Source organism: Ahaetulla prasina, chromosome 3, assembly GCF_028640845.1.
Source record: "Ahaetulla prasina isolate Xishuangbanna chromosome 3, ASM2864084v1, whole genome shotgun sequence".
Lineage (NCBI taxonomy): Eukaryota > Metazoa > Chordata > Lepidosauria > Squamata > Colubridae > Ahaetulla > Ahaetulla prasina.
This window is the reverse complement of record NC_080541.1, coordinates 102023824-102040683: the sequence shown is the minus strand read 5'-3', so window position 1 is coordinate 102040683 and position 16860 is coordinate 102023824. Positions and strand designations below refer to the sequence as shown.

At 44.8% G+C, this 16860-nt stretch overlaps 1 protein-coding gene across 4 annotated transcripts; it reads left to right on the top strand.

The window, feature by feature from the left end:
• The first annotated feature begins 704 nt into the window (after positions 1-704).
• Positions 705-16250, top strand: IRX4 (iroquois homeobox 4). Of its 4 annotated transcripts, none has more exons than XM_058175635.1 (6): positions 705-1026; positions 7420-7586; positions 8934-9185; positions 10560-10666; positions 13293-13615; positions 14816-16250. In XM_058175635.1, exons 2-6 carry the CDS (start codon positions 7542-7544, stop codon positions 15565-15567), a joined length of 1479 nt encoding a protein of 492 aa, XP_058031618.1. In that variant the 5' UTR covers positions 705-1026; positions 7420-7541; the 3' UTR covers positions 15568-16250. The 4 variants fall into 4 exon arrangements, with proteins under 4 accessions (XP_058031618.1, XP_058031617.1, XP_058031616.1 ...); XM_058175634.1 differs by lacking the exon at positions 705-1026 and adding an exon at positions 3467-3603; XM_058175633.1 differs by lacking the exon at positions 705-1026 and adding an exon at positions 6703-7224.
• The last annotated feature ends 610 nt before the right edge of the window (positions 16251-16860 follow it).

The window sequence follows — 16860 nt, the reverse complement described above, 5'->3', positions numbered from 1 at the left end:
GTAGCAGATGGGACCAGCCAGCATGGCCTGAGTCCATGTAAAGCCATCAGGCAATAAGAAAACACACAAAGAAGCTTGCAGTCCAGCATCAACTCATTGGGTGGCTAGTTTTTCTGAAGATCTCACCATACTTTATTATATACAATACATCAGAGGTGTCAAACTCAAGGCGTCATGGCGGTGTCACGTGATGTATCAGGACTTTTTCCCCCTTCGCTAAACTGGGCGGGCGTGGGACCAGCATGTGACGCATCCAGGCAGTGAGTTTGACACCCCTGCAATATATAGTCTTTTCTGTTCACCGTATGTTATATGAATTCATTCTCCAATGGCCTGTCCTGCTCTGGCTTCAGAGTTTATTTATTTATTTATTTATTTTTCGCATTTTTATACCGCCCTATCTCCCTAGGGACTCAGGGCGGTTTACAGCCAGAATAAAACATACATATAAATACAGGATAAAACAACAATTAAAAAACTTATTAGTTCTCTTATAATATACTTTACAATCTTTAGTAGATTGAAAATTTAAGTCCAGTTGCTCCCATACAGTTGCTGCCCTTTAGATACCATGACACTCTACATCCTAGTTGACCTGAGATGAGAAACGGATAGGAATGCCCCATTTGGTAATTTAATGCCCGTGGACGAATTGCGGAGTGCAATCCGGATTGAAGACTTTACATTGAGAACTCGAGGTAGTGATTTCTGGGCAGTTAAGAGGAACGACGGCTGGAATATACTCTGGTGCACCTGGTCTGATAAAACAGACGTTTCTCTTACTATTCTGCAACTGCCAGCCAGATCGCCCGCCCCTCCCCCCCCTTTGACATCTTGCAGAGTACCTGTCTAAACCGCTGGGCCTGTTCCCGTACTGCCTCCAGGTTTCAACTATTCGGGGGGGGGCAGAAAAGACACTTAGAGACATCTGGTTTTATTTCTTTAAAGGAAAAAAGGAGTAAATAGAAACATGCGCGCGCAGCGAGATCCTGCAGACGTACCCACGTTTCCCTGCCTCTTCCTAAGGTAGAGTTGGTTGGATATTGGGTCGTTTTCGCCTTACTTTAATATGACTTATTCTTTTTGGAATTCAATTTTGTTGTTGTCGCACTGCAGATAGGCGAACTCTTGTGCTGGTGGGGGGGCTTTCATTGGTCTCTCTAGAACTCTTGTGTCTTGCATTAGTTGCGATTTGATATTTAGCGAATGCTACCCGCGAAAGCGCGCCGCCACACTTTCCCCAAGATGGCTAGGTATGTAAGATAGGTAAGATATTTTTTCGGAGCTCTGCCTTAAGGGACGCTATCGCTTTTCACTGTTCCTGCCTCCTCTAAAGGTTGGGGTGAAGGCGATACGGACTAAGACTGGGGTAAGAAGCCTAATAGCTGTGAAGGTGATTTTTTTTTTATTTTTTTTTTTGGTGGAAGCCGGCTGGAGAAAGTAAGGGAACGCTTCAAACGCATCAGACTACGGTGCCCATCGTCCCCAGCGGCAGTGTTGGGTATAATGATGAGACTAGAAGTCCTCACATCTGAAAGACATTATTTACCCCACAATAGGACTTTTTTCTGAATTCTTAGCGCAGACCACCGTTCTTTAACTTTCTCTGGATAAGATGAGGCTAATTTCCCAGCAGTAGACACCGAAATATGTCCCGTCCCTGCCCTCTAAAACTTCAAAAATCGGGCTCCGGCGACTTGACGCCCAAGTCAGTCTGGTTCAGAAGAAGGTGCTGCGCTGTACGCGGAAGCGGGATCGATTTTTAAATCAACCCCAGCGCCAATCTGGCAGCCAGCGTTCAAGCAACAGGGACAGAAGAAAGTCGTTTTCGACCAAGTCTTCGGAGTAAACGCTCTCCTTCCGAAATCGGCGGCAAAGATTCCCCTCCCAGACTCTGGAACAGCGCCTAAAAAAAAGGAACTCTTTCGCGGTTGGGGAGGAGGGCCAAACTGGGATACGCGGCTAACTGGAATCCCACCGCCTCCCCAGGACAGAAAGGCGGTGGGACGGGACGAGTACCTAAATCGGGAGTTGAAAATCTTCGTGAAGCTCTCCCCACCTCCAAGGTCTCTTGCCCGCCCTTCCTCCCTCCTTCCCCCAAGTACCGTGTCAAAGGCTGGGCTACTTTGGCGACCAAAGAAACTGCACCCCCACCGATCCACCCACCCACCCAGGTGGCCCCTGGTGAACGGAGCGCCTGCGTGTTGTAGTCCACAAACCCACCTAAGACTGGGCTTGGTATAAGAATCCTTCCTCGTTCCGGGGGGTTTCCTCCTCGTCTCAACTGGGCTTAGCTTCGTGGATTCGAAGCAACCTCCACTTCAGCCGACTTCTCTCGAGACTTCTTCGTAGTTAAACTGGTTGGAAGGATTGCTTCAGGCGCCTCGTGAGGCCTCCCCTGCTGTTTTCCAGGGTAGCTAAATTGACGGTCCCGCTAACTCGTTTCCTTCAACCGCTCTCATAGAAAGGAACCGGGACGATTGCGCTTCGCTTTTCGCTTTAAGGAAAGTAACCATCCATTTCGGGCGCTCAAAGGTGTTCGGTTGGTTTTGGGAAGTGGGGACCTTTGAGCACCCGGAGAAAGGGAATAAAAAGAAACCCTTCTATTGTCATCTAGATTCCCTTACTTACTGAGAAGCAAGCCTCTGGCGATCCTTAACCCAAATCAAATAATATACTGCTCGCTGGCTAGAGAGGATGATCTGATGCAACCGATCGGGGTTGAGCTGCTGCGCGTCAAGAAAACGGCAAACCGTTTGAAATGATTCAGATGCCTTAAAAAAGTGAAAGTTTCCCTGGAGGAAATGCGACTTGCCTCCTCTCCCAGAGGAATGCTTCTCTGTGCCAATGCCAGTGCCAACCGACTTAACCCTAGATCAGCCCGTGCTTTGGGTTCCCGCCCCTCCCGCGTCCTCCCCCTCTTCCCTCGAGATTGTTGTCCGACACAATCTGGAAAGTTGCCCTTGCGCCTTGCAAAGGACGCAGGCTCCGGAAGATTGCCTTCCTTTTCGGACTGCAGTGTTTGGAAAGGCCTCCACTTTTGCTACCGCGTAAGATATGAAAATGAAGTACATCATTTGGGGAGGGGAAAATAAGACTTTCCAGGGATCGTCGAAACCTTATTCTTAAGGTCCTAAATTCCCCTCACCTCCGTTACGCATTTTGGGGGAATCTGTTCAGCTACTTATTAAATGTATTTATTCTCTCGTAAAAGCAGCTGGGGAAGAAACGGGGAGTGGTAAAAATAGAAGAAATGGATCCAAGACAGCTTCGGTTCCCCTCCGTTTGAAACTCACCTTCAGTCGCTCTTTGCCTCCCCTTCCCTTCGAATGAAGTTGGACTTTAGAATGACGCGGGGGACTTGGTGGCTACTTGGAAGTTAGCCTTTTCAGTGACTTCCTAAATTACGGAAATTTAATGAAATGTACTGGCTTATGGACGAAATTAAGAGTGCCGGCTCTTCTCCAAGTAAAGGTCACTGCTGGCACCGGGATCCTGCAAGAATCTCTTTTCCAGAGGCCAGCTTGGGATCGGGGCCGTCTTATTTTTGAAGAGGCCGTTATTGCGAAAATTCAACCTTCCTAGAGCCAAGCTTTTGCCTCGGTAAATTACAGCAATTACGCAGCAGATAGGATTATATGAGGTGTACTGCGGTCTCCAGATAGTCATCCATCACCCTCAATCGAGCTGTCAGAGCGGGCAGATTCGTCCCTGGGAGGCACCAAGTCTTCCAGCTGGGGAGAAGAAGGGAACATCGTCATTAATTAGAGTGTGACCCTGGGGCTGTTCACATGTCTGAACCCAGGCAAGCTCTCTGAGCAAGTCTGCACTTCTGCCCTCCCCTCCCTCTACCCCAGCTGCCCTTCCCACTACAAATACACCAGGAGGCTTGCAAAACTCCCGAGGAGCTGGTTAGTTGCCCATTGCAAGATCTCCAAGCCCAGGGACGACTCTTTTGAAAGAATTGTTTCTTTCCCCTGCCCTTCCTCTCCCAAAGCACACACGCCATAACCTGGAGGAGAGGTGGGGTGCCCGGATCTTAGTAAGGAGGCCTAAGCAAGAGGGAGAAAAGTGGAGGGGTAAAGGAGAAGGAGTGTGCTTTGAAGACCTTCCATCCTTGCAAGAATTTCTCATTCTAACCTCCTAAATTAGAACTGGCTCTACCAATTGGCAGAATGGAGTGGTCGACCTTGAGCTTCAAGAAAGGGCAGCAACATAAAATTTACAGTTCTTTTTCATTTCTGTCAAAAAGAAGGGATGACTGCATCTCTTTTTTTGTAGGAATCACCTAGGTTTGGGATGAGGAAGGTATGTCTTTGGCACCAAAGTGTCTTAAACTGGGCCTCACCTAAGTAGGTTCAGACAAATTATCTTGGATTTAGGGTCCCTGTGCCACTGTTAAATGACTTTAGGCTCAATAAAAATGGCATTTAACCTGCTGAGGGCCCTTAGTAGGCTTCCTGAATGAACTATTTTATATTCAGCCCTTAAGTTTCATTCATCCAAGTGTAAGGAAGTGGTGATGATTTAAGGGCATCTTTGTATATCTGCTCACTTGGAAATAAATGGTCATTTAAATAAAGGATTACTTTAGGATTAATAATAAACAGGATGGGAATAAATGTTGGGGAAGGGGAGGGCAAGCAATGCCTTGCATCTGTGTGCATCCATACTGCTACTCACCTCCAGCAGTTACTGAGATGCCATTCCCCCCCCCTTCTATCTTGAACACTTCCAAAACTTCATGGGTTGACCCAATATGAGTCTCAAACTATCTTTTTTTATCTGGGATGTAAGTCCAGCCAAGCATGAGTTCCTAAGTATGCATGCTCAGTAATACAAACATAATCCCCAAATGTTCATTGTGTAGGATTCCACTCTAAGAATCCCCTAATGCTTTAAAAATCTAGGGATGGTCTTTTGAACTCCTACCTCCTGGGTTTTCCTATTGAAGTGTTCAGCAATACAGAAATTCCAACTCTATTAAAATTAATTAGGCATTTGGCTGTTGACATCAGTGAAGTCTTTCTGTAGCAGTGGTGTTAGTGATTTAACCTAACAGGGAAATCCAGAGGGCCTGAGCAATTATTCTCATTAAATGTAAAAATACTGTACAACAATTAAACACTTATATGTATTTAATATTCAGATTAAAAAGGCCTAGCAAGAGGCTTGAGAACAATTGTCAGTGTTGAATTTTGGTAAATATTTAGCATTCAAGCCAACTAAATTTGGACACAAATTGCATACCCTAGGCATGTTTTGAGCTTATAGTAGGGTGGTTTTTCTCTTTTAGTATTCTTTGTGTGGTTGTAACATCTGACCTAATGCTTCCACCTTTTCCTGCTTCTCACTCCCCAGTTCCACTATAATACAGTCTTAGCCAGATCAGACAGAAGCATAGCAGGTGCCTATGTGCAGCATAAGTTTGATAAAATTTCCCACCACTATCATGGATTAAGCATCTGGTTGGTTCTAATATGAGCATTGCCAAATTGTTGATTTTGGGGACTCCCTCCCATCCTATGGCTGGGTGTTTGAAGAGTTTTCCATTCTTACTAATATAAAAAATTTAAAAGCTTAAATCATCAGGCTTTGTTTGGAAGGGAAAATAATGCTATTTTTGCTTATTAGCATATTCTGTTTTTTAGAATGGTCAGGTAGAATTCTAGAGCTGTGGTGAATGTCATCTAGATTTAGATGGGACAGAACTGAACTTTGCACAACAGAATCAAAGTTTGCTAGTCATGAATGGTGAACCTTCACTCTGTCAGAGAGACAGAGAAAAACATCCTTATTTTTTTTAATTGCTTCTCAGCATCATGTCAAGCATGTGGAAGATTATAGAAAGAGATGAAGAACCCTAAAACAAGAGTAATAAAGTGATTTCCATCCACCCTCCAGATTCCAGCTGATAATTTAGGCTTCTGATAAATAAATCAAAGAAGGTTTTGAAAAGCAATATAAAGAGCAGGCACAATAGCCTAGAAAACCAGTTCTAGAAGACCCACTTGCAGGTTTTGGATATGGTGTCCTACAATAAGAAATAAAAACTTAAAGTGGCAGTAAGTATTTCAGCAGAGCCTCACTTACACATAGACCAGCACTGTGTACAGATACTAGTCAGAAAAAGTCAGAGCGAGTGGCGCTGAGAGATCAATGTATCAACTCCCAAGTCTCTCTCTCAGTCTTGCATCTACAAACAAGCATCGCCTTTTGCTTACGAAGTCGGGATGATAACATTGTCCTACCTTGCCGGGGTGTGTGTGTGTGTCAATGTTTGTACATCAAATACTTTTGACTATTGGGCAAAAATGCCACCAGTACTTCGAGGTATTTGCTGAAAGCTGTGGATCAGTATATCAGACTCGATCAAAGGTAGTAGTTCCGTCCTTCCATAACAGGACATAGAAATCCGCACCACCTGATGTCTTTCAGATAACCCCCCTCCTCCACCCACCCACAAAAGTGCCTTTTTAAACAATTCCCACTCTTCTAAAACAGAGAGAAGAGGGAAAAGACTGCTCTGAATGGGAGCGGCGAGAGCTGTGGCTAATGGGCACATAGGATCGGAGGAGAGGGCGCGCCGGGGAGAGCAGGGGGTCTCCCCTCGGTGCACTTGACTGTCAGCGTCGGAGCTGCTTTCAACTGTTGATTTAAAAGCGTTGCTGGCGCGCGTCCCTTGTCGGCCTCGTTTGTAAGTGGGACTGATGACTACAGGGCGGGGAGGGAGAAGCGGCAGGCAGCTGCTCATTAATTAATTTCTAATTAAAAGTGCTTACCACCCTTCAGTGATCCCGCGCACGCGTGCCGGGAAACGTGGTGGGGGGGCGAGAGTCCGAGCGCAACGTAGATTCCCCCTGCTCTGAAGTCTTATTTTTTTCGGGGCCGCTCAGGGAGCTTCGCCCTCGTGTGGCTCTCTCGGGGCGCCACAGACTTCGGTCCCTTTGAATTTGGGCCTCGTTGCAGTGATCCACGGGCGAGACGGTCGCCCCTCCAAGAAACCTAATTCTGAGTTGTTCTGCGCTACTTTGGGCGCCGCTTCAATCGCAGTTACCCCAAAAGGAGCCCACACAGCCCAAACAACACAGACGAACCAGGGGCAGGTCCTGTGGGGTCTTTCCTGGCGTAAGACGTTACTGGAATTGACCTGCGAATGGAGAGACGGGTCATTTTTCGCCATCGCCGCTCCCCGCCTGTGGATGGGCGAAATATGTAGTGCCGGTAAGTGAGGCAGGCACGGCATTTATATCAGGCGCCACTTACCTGGCTCCTTAGGCAGCTCTTCCTTAAAACTGTTATTTGCATTTGTGTGCGGGCGGGAGGGCAGGGGAAAATATACCCATGCCACTTTTTTTAAAAAAAATTGCAACGTCAGTAGAAAATTTTCAATGTATTTTTTGTACTTGGTTTTCTAAGGCCCCTGGAAGCCCGAGTTATTCACTCATCTGGACCAGAAGCTACAGTAAGGCTGCTTCCCACGCTCACAAACTCAACACATCTGCTGCTGCTTCCTGAACCTTGAGAGCACTCCAGTTGCCATGTCCTACCCCCAGTTTGGATATCCTTATTCATCTGCACCTCAGGTAAGACCAGCCTTACAGAGAGCATATGCACCGGAATTCTCCTTCCCCTCCAAAATTTCCCAGTAAAGATAAATGTGGAAAAGTTGGTTTTTCTTTCTAGAAGGCAATACTGAAACCGCAGTGTAACAGTCCAATTTCATTTGTCTAATCACAATTAAGTCCTCCTTAATCTTCACTGAAGTCGAATCCTAACTAAGGGAATATGTAAACTGTTTGATTCTCACAGTACTCAGCACAAACAGGAAAACAAATCAGCTGGGCTTCCCCGGCTGAATTCCATTTGGTTCTGCTTCCAGATAGGCAGAAAGGAAGTCTTAGTCAATCCATAGGACTGAACACCTGGGAAAGAAAGGGTTGGATGGATTAAGCAGACCCACAAAAACCCACCAGGCAGGCAATTCCGCTTAAGATGCACCAAAATCAGTCTCCAATGGAATGGCTTTCTGGATCTTTAGATTAAGCAATCTGTTGCTCAAGGCAGGCGGGTGAATTAAATGTTCCCTGAATCCTGGAATGGCTGTTATAACAATTATTAAATGATGTTCACTGAACACCTGGGAGCATATTTCCCAGAAGAATTCTGGAGTTTTTATTTAAGGGGGAAATGTTATGAGGAAGGCCCAAGAGTAATATTCTGCCAGTGTCAGTATTAAACAGTTTGGAAAGAATGAATTAATCCTGTAAAGTATTTTCTCTTTTCATCTAGCTTTCCCTCTTCAAGTGCTTTTTACACTACTTCATGGTCCATATACTGATGTAGCAACTGATATATAAAATACTTCTCTGAGCCAGATCAATTATTCTTTCACTGTTTTTTTTCTAGGTATTGTAGAAAGCAGATATATATTCCATATACATTTTTCTTCACAGCCAGATTAGATTTTGCCCTTAAGAACAATCATCTGAGAATTAACCCACTGAGCTGAGTAGGACATATTGCTGTATCTGAGCAGATATGCATAGGGTTGCTGTGATCTTTGAGTTCAAAGTTCAAACTATTGCTGGGGTTGGATTCTGCAGATGAAAACTTTCCTATTTCTTTCATTTGAGTGGAATAACACTCTTCTTACCCTAGGTGAGATGATAACTCTAAAACCTCAGGATTGGACATGCCTTTCCTGAGGGCAGGAAAGGGAAAAGAAAAAGTTTATTCCAGGTGTATTAACCTTGAGAAACTGCAAATAATTTGCCCTGAAATCAGTGGCAATGTTTGCTCCTGAACAAAAGTTCTGTTCTGTGATTTGGCATCAAAATGTACATTACATAATTGATTGCTGGGTCTGCCAACCAGCCTCATTGACTCCCAGGTCTCTCTCCTTTTCACCATCCTGTTCTTTCTTCTTCTAGTTCCTGATGACCACCAACTCCCTGTCAACTTGCTGTGAGACCAGTGGTAGGTCCTTGGCAGACTCAGGAGCAGCACCCTCCACTCAGACCCCTGTCTACTGTCCAGTATATGAGAGCAGGCTGCTGGCCACAGCCAGGCACGAACTCAATTCAGCAGCCGCTCTGGGAGTCTATGGGAATCCTTACACAAACACTCAAGGCTATGGCAATTATGTCACTTATGGGACAGAGGCATCGGCTTTCTATTCCTTGGTAAGTCTCTGTGCTGCTATGCCCTGAATTTTCTCAAGGAAAGTAACAAAGCTTATCTGCTATTCTTAAGAGACTTTGTAAACCACTTCAGGAAACCTAGATTGGCCATCAATCTGGCTTGCCTAGATCTTAAGATCAGTCTCTAGGGCTGGGATGGAAGCTCAATCTTAGAAAGTAAACCTCCAGCTCAAATATAAACTGAGCTAGGATAAAAAAAAGGTAGGAATTTGGGGTAAAAATTCAATTTAGCCCCTCTAGAACCAGTGGTTCAAATATTTTTCCTCAACCTGGGGAACTCTACATGCCTTGGAGAAAACTGATGTCCATCACACTTGGAGGGCACTTAATGGGGGAAGGTTAATGGGGTTGGGCAATCTTCCCAATCCAATTACATGCAAGTATGGATGAAACCCACATAGTCAGCTACAGACATTCTAATATAATCGGCTGGTAACCAAAGATGAATGCATGTAAAAACATAATACCCTCATTACACTCCACACTGCACTGCACTACACACATTTATACAGCAATTTTTATCCTGCAGTCCTGATGCATATTCATATAATCTTCTATATCACATACTGAATTCCATCCATTGAGCTGGCAAAAGATCTGGTCTGCTAAAAATGAATTTTAGTTTTAGAAGAAAGTGGAATCTGATCTGCAACAATTGTTGAAGTTTCATTTGTTTAACTTTTAGCTTCAACCTGGTTCAGAAATGCAATTTAGAATTTCAGGTTACAAAGGAGGAGAGTAAATCTGGGAATTCATGGCTTGGTAGAGAACTAGCATTTCCTGAAGAAACTGGAAATTGTGTTAATCTCTTAATTCATGGAAGGAAATTGCAAATAAGTGGGGATAGTACTGTGCTCAGTGAAGGGCAGCAGGGTGCTTATGTGTGTATGTGAGTGATCCTTCTCCATACCCAAGCAAATACACTTAGAAAGATCCAACATTCTAGGTGTATTTTTAAGGTGGTCTACCATGTTTTCAATCTCAAGACCATTTGCTGACTTAATGACTTAATCACTTGCTGCATTGATAGCAGTCTGTTTTGAACCCCTGAATGAAGAATGCATACAATTAATTCTTAAGTACAAGGGTGTGGGTTTAATTTGGAAAAATACCCATTACATACCTGTTTTTGAATAAACAGGCATGAGTTTGGGCTGGTAATCAGTGTGGAATTTTCTAGCTAGGGGGGAAATTATTTTTGATTGCACGGAGTATCTTGCTGTCTTGTTCCCATCTATGTCTCCTTGAGAGGAAGAAGATATTGCTCCCTGCTTTGCTTTGCTTTGCTTTGCTTTCCCATTACTGTCAGGGAAAGGGGTGAGCTTATTGGGGCCATCCTTGGTTTTCCTGTTCTAGAATAGCTTTGATTCGAAGGATGGGAGTGGATCTGCACATGCGGGCATTACCCAAGCGACTGCTTACTATCCCTACGATCACACGCTCAGTCAGTATCAATATGACAGGTAAGAAACAAACAGCTATTAATTGCAAGGCAAGACAAGGGAGGGGCTGAGGGAGGACACTGGCTGTTTGCTCCCCCATCGGGTTTAAAGATAACTCTTAACTGAATGCATTTGTGGAGGTGGGTATCACCACTTATAAATGTGGAGCAGTTATGCTGAATCTCTGATCGCTTGCATGTTGACCTGGATGAGTAATCCTGAATAGCAGCAGGCTACAGTGCATGCAAAATATATTAAGCTAAAATACAGATTATTGTTCTGATTTGATCCTATGAGGAAACATTTCACTGACTTCTGCTGAAAAGTGTTCTCAGGTCTTCTTATATTCTAGCCTACAGCTGAGAGCTCAATTGTGCAGATGGATTACTCATCCCCTGATGGTTCTAACCTCCACTGGATTAGTTGGTTACGAATGCATTTCCCACCCTATAAAACCAACGTTTTCAGCTATGGGAATGTTTGCCCTAGCGGTGATGGAAAATAATGGCTGAAAACTGTATTAGGAAGTCATTTGATCACATCCCTGCTCCCCACCACATACACTTAGAAAATCCATTATCTTAATTTCACACTATCCCCATCTACAGATATAGGGGTCATAGTGCACTTTCCTTAAAGGGTTTGATAAGGTTTTGAAATGCTGTACTGAAGTCAGGGGAGCCCCAATGACAATCGAAAGGGGCAGTATCCCATCGCTCAGCATAGGATATACAATTAATTATCTATGCACTGATGTTGCCAAGTAATGTTTGTTGCATACCTGAACTAGTGATCCTATTTACTTAATTTAAAAAAATCTCAGTCCTGTATATGCCAGATGAAAAGACCTAGAAGATTCAGTTCAGGTTACCCACTTATCTACTTCCAATGGGTACAGGAATATTATCTGCAAAAAGTCCCACTGCATTTATTTACCACTATAGTTGTTCACACACTTCCCAGGGAACTGAGGTTTACTTCTGAACATGCATGCATTGGTTTTTGCTACAAGCAGTCCAAGAAGGAAGCCACAGAAAGCAAATCCTTAATACTATTTGCAGAATTCCAGGGGTTTACTCATGTACCTGCCCAGTCTTCATTTCCATATATACTTTTTTATTCTATGTAGTCACAAACCCATAACTTTTTTCTAATATTCTTTATCACACTGGGCTTACAGCTCTTATTTTTAAATTCCTATTTATATTTTTTGAGATGAATATCACACTGATCACATAAAGATCAGTCTCTCACTGATCAAGAACCAGATCCACCTTGGATTACTAGATAATGAGTTGACTGTGTTGAAACTATGCCCATGGAAGATTTAAGGATCTGCATAGACACTATGAAATAACAGCTTCTGCAGGGTTTCTCTGAGTCCAGCACAAAATAATATTCTAAAGTTCAAGCCTGAAAAGTTTTAGAGCACTTGAGCGTTCCACAGATTAGACGGCAAACCTCTGAACATGATAGTCACCCAATAAGAATAGAAGTAGGCTTTGATTATGGAAGAAAGCCTGAAGTGAAAAGACTGGATTTCCCCCCCTAGTGATTGAATCACTCTCTAGTTGTTCTCCCCTTCAGTATTTTGCAGTCTTTAGTATCAAACAAATATTTTAAAGAGATTGTAAGGTCACTGGTAGTATTAGTTTTAAATCTAGATATTTCCCTCATTTCGGTCAATCAGCATTGGTTTAAACATAGTTTTCTCTTTCTGATTTATGATCCTTCCCTTACCTTGGCTGGTTCACATATGCATAAATCACATTTTTACACATGAGCATTTCACACTTCACAACTGGCATCTGAATGTGTGAACTTGCTCTGAGAATCAATCGTTAACTCATCCCTTTGTATACTTCTCTTTCTTCCAGAGGCAGATTTCCAAATATTTCCCATAAATTCAGATAGCTTAAAGTTGACAAACCCACCCACCCCTTTTAACATCATGTTAAACAAACCTTTTTTTATCTTTGATCTCGTTATTGCTTGTTTTCTAAAAGAACAAGCGCCAAGAATCCCCGCTTCCACTGTTTCAACCTTTTAAGCCCAGTGGGTGCAGGTGACCTTTTCTTAGATGATGTATATTAAATATTCAGGCATAGTTCCAATGTGTCTGTGTGTGTATACCAGAGAGAGAGAGAGAGAGAGAGAGAGAGAGAGAGAGAGAGAGAGAGAGAGAGTATTTTGCCGCTAATAAAAGGAAATATTTTTATTAACATCGCACACAGAGGTTACTCAGAGGTCTTTACTGGAGAGAAGTAGCACCCCAAAAGGGATATTTTTCTGACACATTCCTTTTACATTAACTGTATACTAATTCCTCCCAAAGGCCACATTTCTTTGGCAAACCTACTGCTGTAGTCTGATCCATCCTTCCCTGAGGAATCTGTACTGAATACAGTGATACTTTCAAATCGCCCTGCCCTTCATCCCCAATAAACTGCAGAGTCCAGCCACATGCTTCTTACATAGTCCAATTGTTTATTGGATAAATGTTGAGTACTTACAGGTCTTATCCCCCAAATGAATGATTCCTGAGCTAGAAAAATCTGGATTCCATGGGTAGCAGTGGACATTCTCCCCAGTCAGAATAAAGGTAGGTCTATTAAGCACTCTTTTTCTCACACATTGTAAACCACAGATATAGCACCATGGATGGAGGGACACGGAGGAAAAACGCCACTCGGGAAACAACCAGCACACTGAAGGCCTGGCTGCAGGAACACCGCAAGAACCCTTACCCAACTAAAGGCGAGAAGATCATGCTGGCCATCATCACCAAAATGACCCTGACACAGGTTTCCACCTGGTTTGCCAATGCCCGGAGGAGGCTCAAGAAAGAGAACAAAATGACATGGCCCCCGAGGAACAAGTGTGCTGATGAAAAAAGACCCTACGAGGAGGGCGAGGAGGACGAGGAGGGAGAAGGTCAAGGGGAGAACCTAAAGAATGAGAAAGTTGAGGGTATCTCCTAACCATTCTTTAGAATACTGCAAGCTTATACTTTTTCTTCCTATATTAGCTTTGCACACCCAGGACTTCCAGACCCACTGGACTAGAATGGCAGGTTGACCTAGGATGATGGCAACTATAGTCCTATATATTTGGAGGCATCTGTTTGGGGAATGCTTCCCTGCATCTTCTACTCACCATAGCAAATTGGAATATGCAGTCATCATCTCTTCCTGGGATTGTGCACATAACTATTGGGGAACACTTCGACAGGGTATCCCAGTTCTCAGTTCATAGAAAAATTATCTGTGAGGGGACACTTTCGATTATATTTGATAATAGAAGGATAAATTTCCCTCTTAGCAGGCAATAGCCTTGCAGTTGCATTGAGCAAACCAATACTCTTAACAACTCAATGGTTGTATTCACATGACATGCTTTAAAACTGATTTCCAAGTTAATCCATGTTCCCACAGCTCCACAAATTAACTTGAAGTGCTGAGGCACTACACCCAACACCTCAAAAAAAATCTAAGATTAACACTAAACAAATCTAAACTAAATCTTTTTTGATTAAGGTGTAAGTCCATCCACTACCTCATAAGCAAATACGCTTTCTTAGAGCAGCAAATAGTACTCTTGAATCCAATAATTTTTTTAGAAGGCATGTTTTATAGCCAGTTCTGTATATCATTCTTTGAGAGATGTGCAGTGATGGGAATGTACTTATCTGGAGATGAGAGAAAGTTGCTGCATTCAGCTGTATGCCAAGCTTAATTTGGCAGGGGCAGAGATGGGTATCAAATGGTTGTTTTAACTGTTACTTCTCCAAGCCTCATAGCTGACTTGGAGATGCAAAATTGCATGCAAGAAGAAAACAGTGGTAGATATATATATTTAGTTTTGAAGTATTTCTTTTACTCCAACTAGAGCAAGCACCTCAAGTATACACAACACCCACATCCATTTCAAATGTTGCTTAAAGCTTTGTGACTTTAGCTAGTGACTACTAGCTTAAGTTCTCTAATAACCAGTTCAAACTAGTGACTGACCATTCACCAGTTAGACTCTGAGGAAAACCAAGGCGTTGAGACTAGGGATTATTGGGAATGATTTGTGCCAGGCTCACTAAGGAAGAGGCATCGCATTCGCAAATTCTAGATTAACACGTGAATGAATTAAGCAGCGTTTCCCCTCTTCTATTGTTCCCAGAGGCCTCCGGGAAGGAAGACAAAGAGCTGGGCCTAAGCGACCTGGACGACTACGACCCACTGGAGTCGGAAAGCTCGGAGGGCGAGCTGAAGACTCAAGCCTTCGGCCACGTGGAGAGCAGCGCGTGCGCCAACGAGCCAAGCAAGGAACCCACTCTGGTGACGGGCCCGGCTTCGCTGGACAGCCCCCTCGACAGGGCCAAGAGCTGCCTCAAGGAGCCTGGGTCGGGGCCGGAAGGCTGCGAGGCGACGGAGCTGCTGAACGCCAGGCAGAGAAGCTGCGAAGCCAAGCCGTGTTACCAGCCGCAGCCGCCGCTCCTCGAAGGCGGCGGCGGAAAGCCGAGGATCTGGTCGCTGGCTCACACGGCCACCTCGCTCAACCAGGCGGAGTACCCCTCTTGCATGCTGAAGCGCCAGCAGGGGGCGGCGAGCGGCGTCGGGGCCGCGCAGGCAGCGAGCGTCCTGGAGAGGCCCCCGAAGGATTCCCCCGTGGCCAACCTCAGGAACTGGGTGGACGGCGTGTTCCACGACCCCCTTTTCAGACACAGTACTCTGAACCAGGCCTTGAACAGCACCACAGTGTCTTGGGCGACCACCAAAGGCTCCATCTTGGAGACGGGGGCCTTGGGGCGCTCGCTGGGGGGCGGAGCCGCCGTGCTCAAGGGGCAGTTGGCCGGCCTGGCTGGGCCTCAGGACTCCGGCAAAGACTTCCTGGCTTTTCCCAAAGCGGGCAGCAAAATGTTCTGCTCTTAACGACCGAGCCCTGTCCCGTCCCGTCCGCCTCCCTGGGTGAGAGTGGTGGGCGGGGGGGCGGAAAGGCAAGGCGAGAAAAGACTCGGACCTGGCGAGCCGCTGAGGCGGGGTGGGCCTGGTTGACTTGGCGGGGAACTCGAAAGACTTGGGAAAAGAGAGCTTGACATTTGGGCAGGAAACGTTTTACAGGGAGCGGAGCAGAACGGGCATTTTAAAAGTTGCGGCTGGAGATTCCAGGCGAGAGGAAAGAGACTCCATTCATCCTCTGCTTTGGGGGGAGTTTTGACCACTTTCAGCAATCGACATCTTCATCCCAGATCTTGCGTACGCGCCACTCGCGCCGCCTTTAGAATTTCCTGGGGCAAGTTCACGAGGTGCGAGATTCGAATTCAGCTTCTTCGAGGAGGAAAGGGGGGAGGGGCATTTGTCTCGTTCTTTCCTTTCCTTTTAATTTGTGGCATGCCGACCTTAGTTACCAAAAAGACTGTCTCGGACTTCCCCTCCCCCCTCCTCTTTTCATTGTTAGCATCCACACAAAAAAAAAATCGCACTTCTTTCACCGAGTTTAAACCCCATTGCGCTCACGCACACGAGCACAGAATTTTTGAACTTGACAAATAGGCTATGTCGAAAAGGTATGTTCACCTCAAATAAATTGTCTGTCTCTCAGAGTTATCCTATGATTTGTGATCTCTTTGCCTTGCTTGTGAAAAAACTTTTTTCCCCCCCGGGGGGGTTGGAAAGGGGGATAGAAGTGAGCTCACCGGATCTTTTCGTCCGATTCAGACGAATGTGAATTTCGCTCCATGAAAATGAATATCACTTGCCAGTTAAATAGGTATCGAATTTTTTGGAAGTCAGATACTTATAAATATGAATATTTTCATACAGACTGGAGTCCCATCCTTCGTAGATTCACTTTACATGGCCTCCAGCGATAAAGGTCAAAGGACAAGCCAAAGGGAGTAGTGGCACAACTTTTAAATCAACAGAGAATCTGTTGCAGCACGAATTTTCTTATTAAATGACTTTTAAGATCTATCAAGGGTTCGGCTTATTGGGCTTAATCGGTTCACGAGGAGAGCAGCGGCGGTAAAGCAGCGGATGGTAAAAGAAAAATGTTTGAATTATTTCTCACCTGTGTCCCAAGCAAAATTATTTACACCTTTTCTTTAAAACTCCTTTAAAAACTCAAGAGGTGATTCGTGAAAGGGAGCTAATACAACCAACCCATTGTTTTGGAAGGCGGGTGCTTATGGAGTTTGACGAGGGTGGGGAGGACAGGGTAATGAG

What these genes read in the sequence shown, in the direction of transcription:
- IRX4 (XM_058175635.1), top strand. Translation starts at nt 7,542, where the DNA reads ATGTCCTACCCCCAGTTTGGATATCCTTATTCATCTGCACCTCAG. An exon ending in CTTATTCATCTGCACCTCAG is followed by an intron (nt 7,587 to 8,933) that starts GTAAGACCAGCC and finishes TTCTTCTTCTAG; the next exon opens with TTCCTGATGACCACCAACTC. An exon ending in CATCGGCTTTCTATTCCTTG is followed by an intron (nt 9,186 to 10,559) that starts GTAAGTCTCTGT and finishes TTCCTGTTCTAG; the next exon opens with AATAGCTTTGATTCGAAGGA.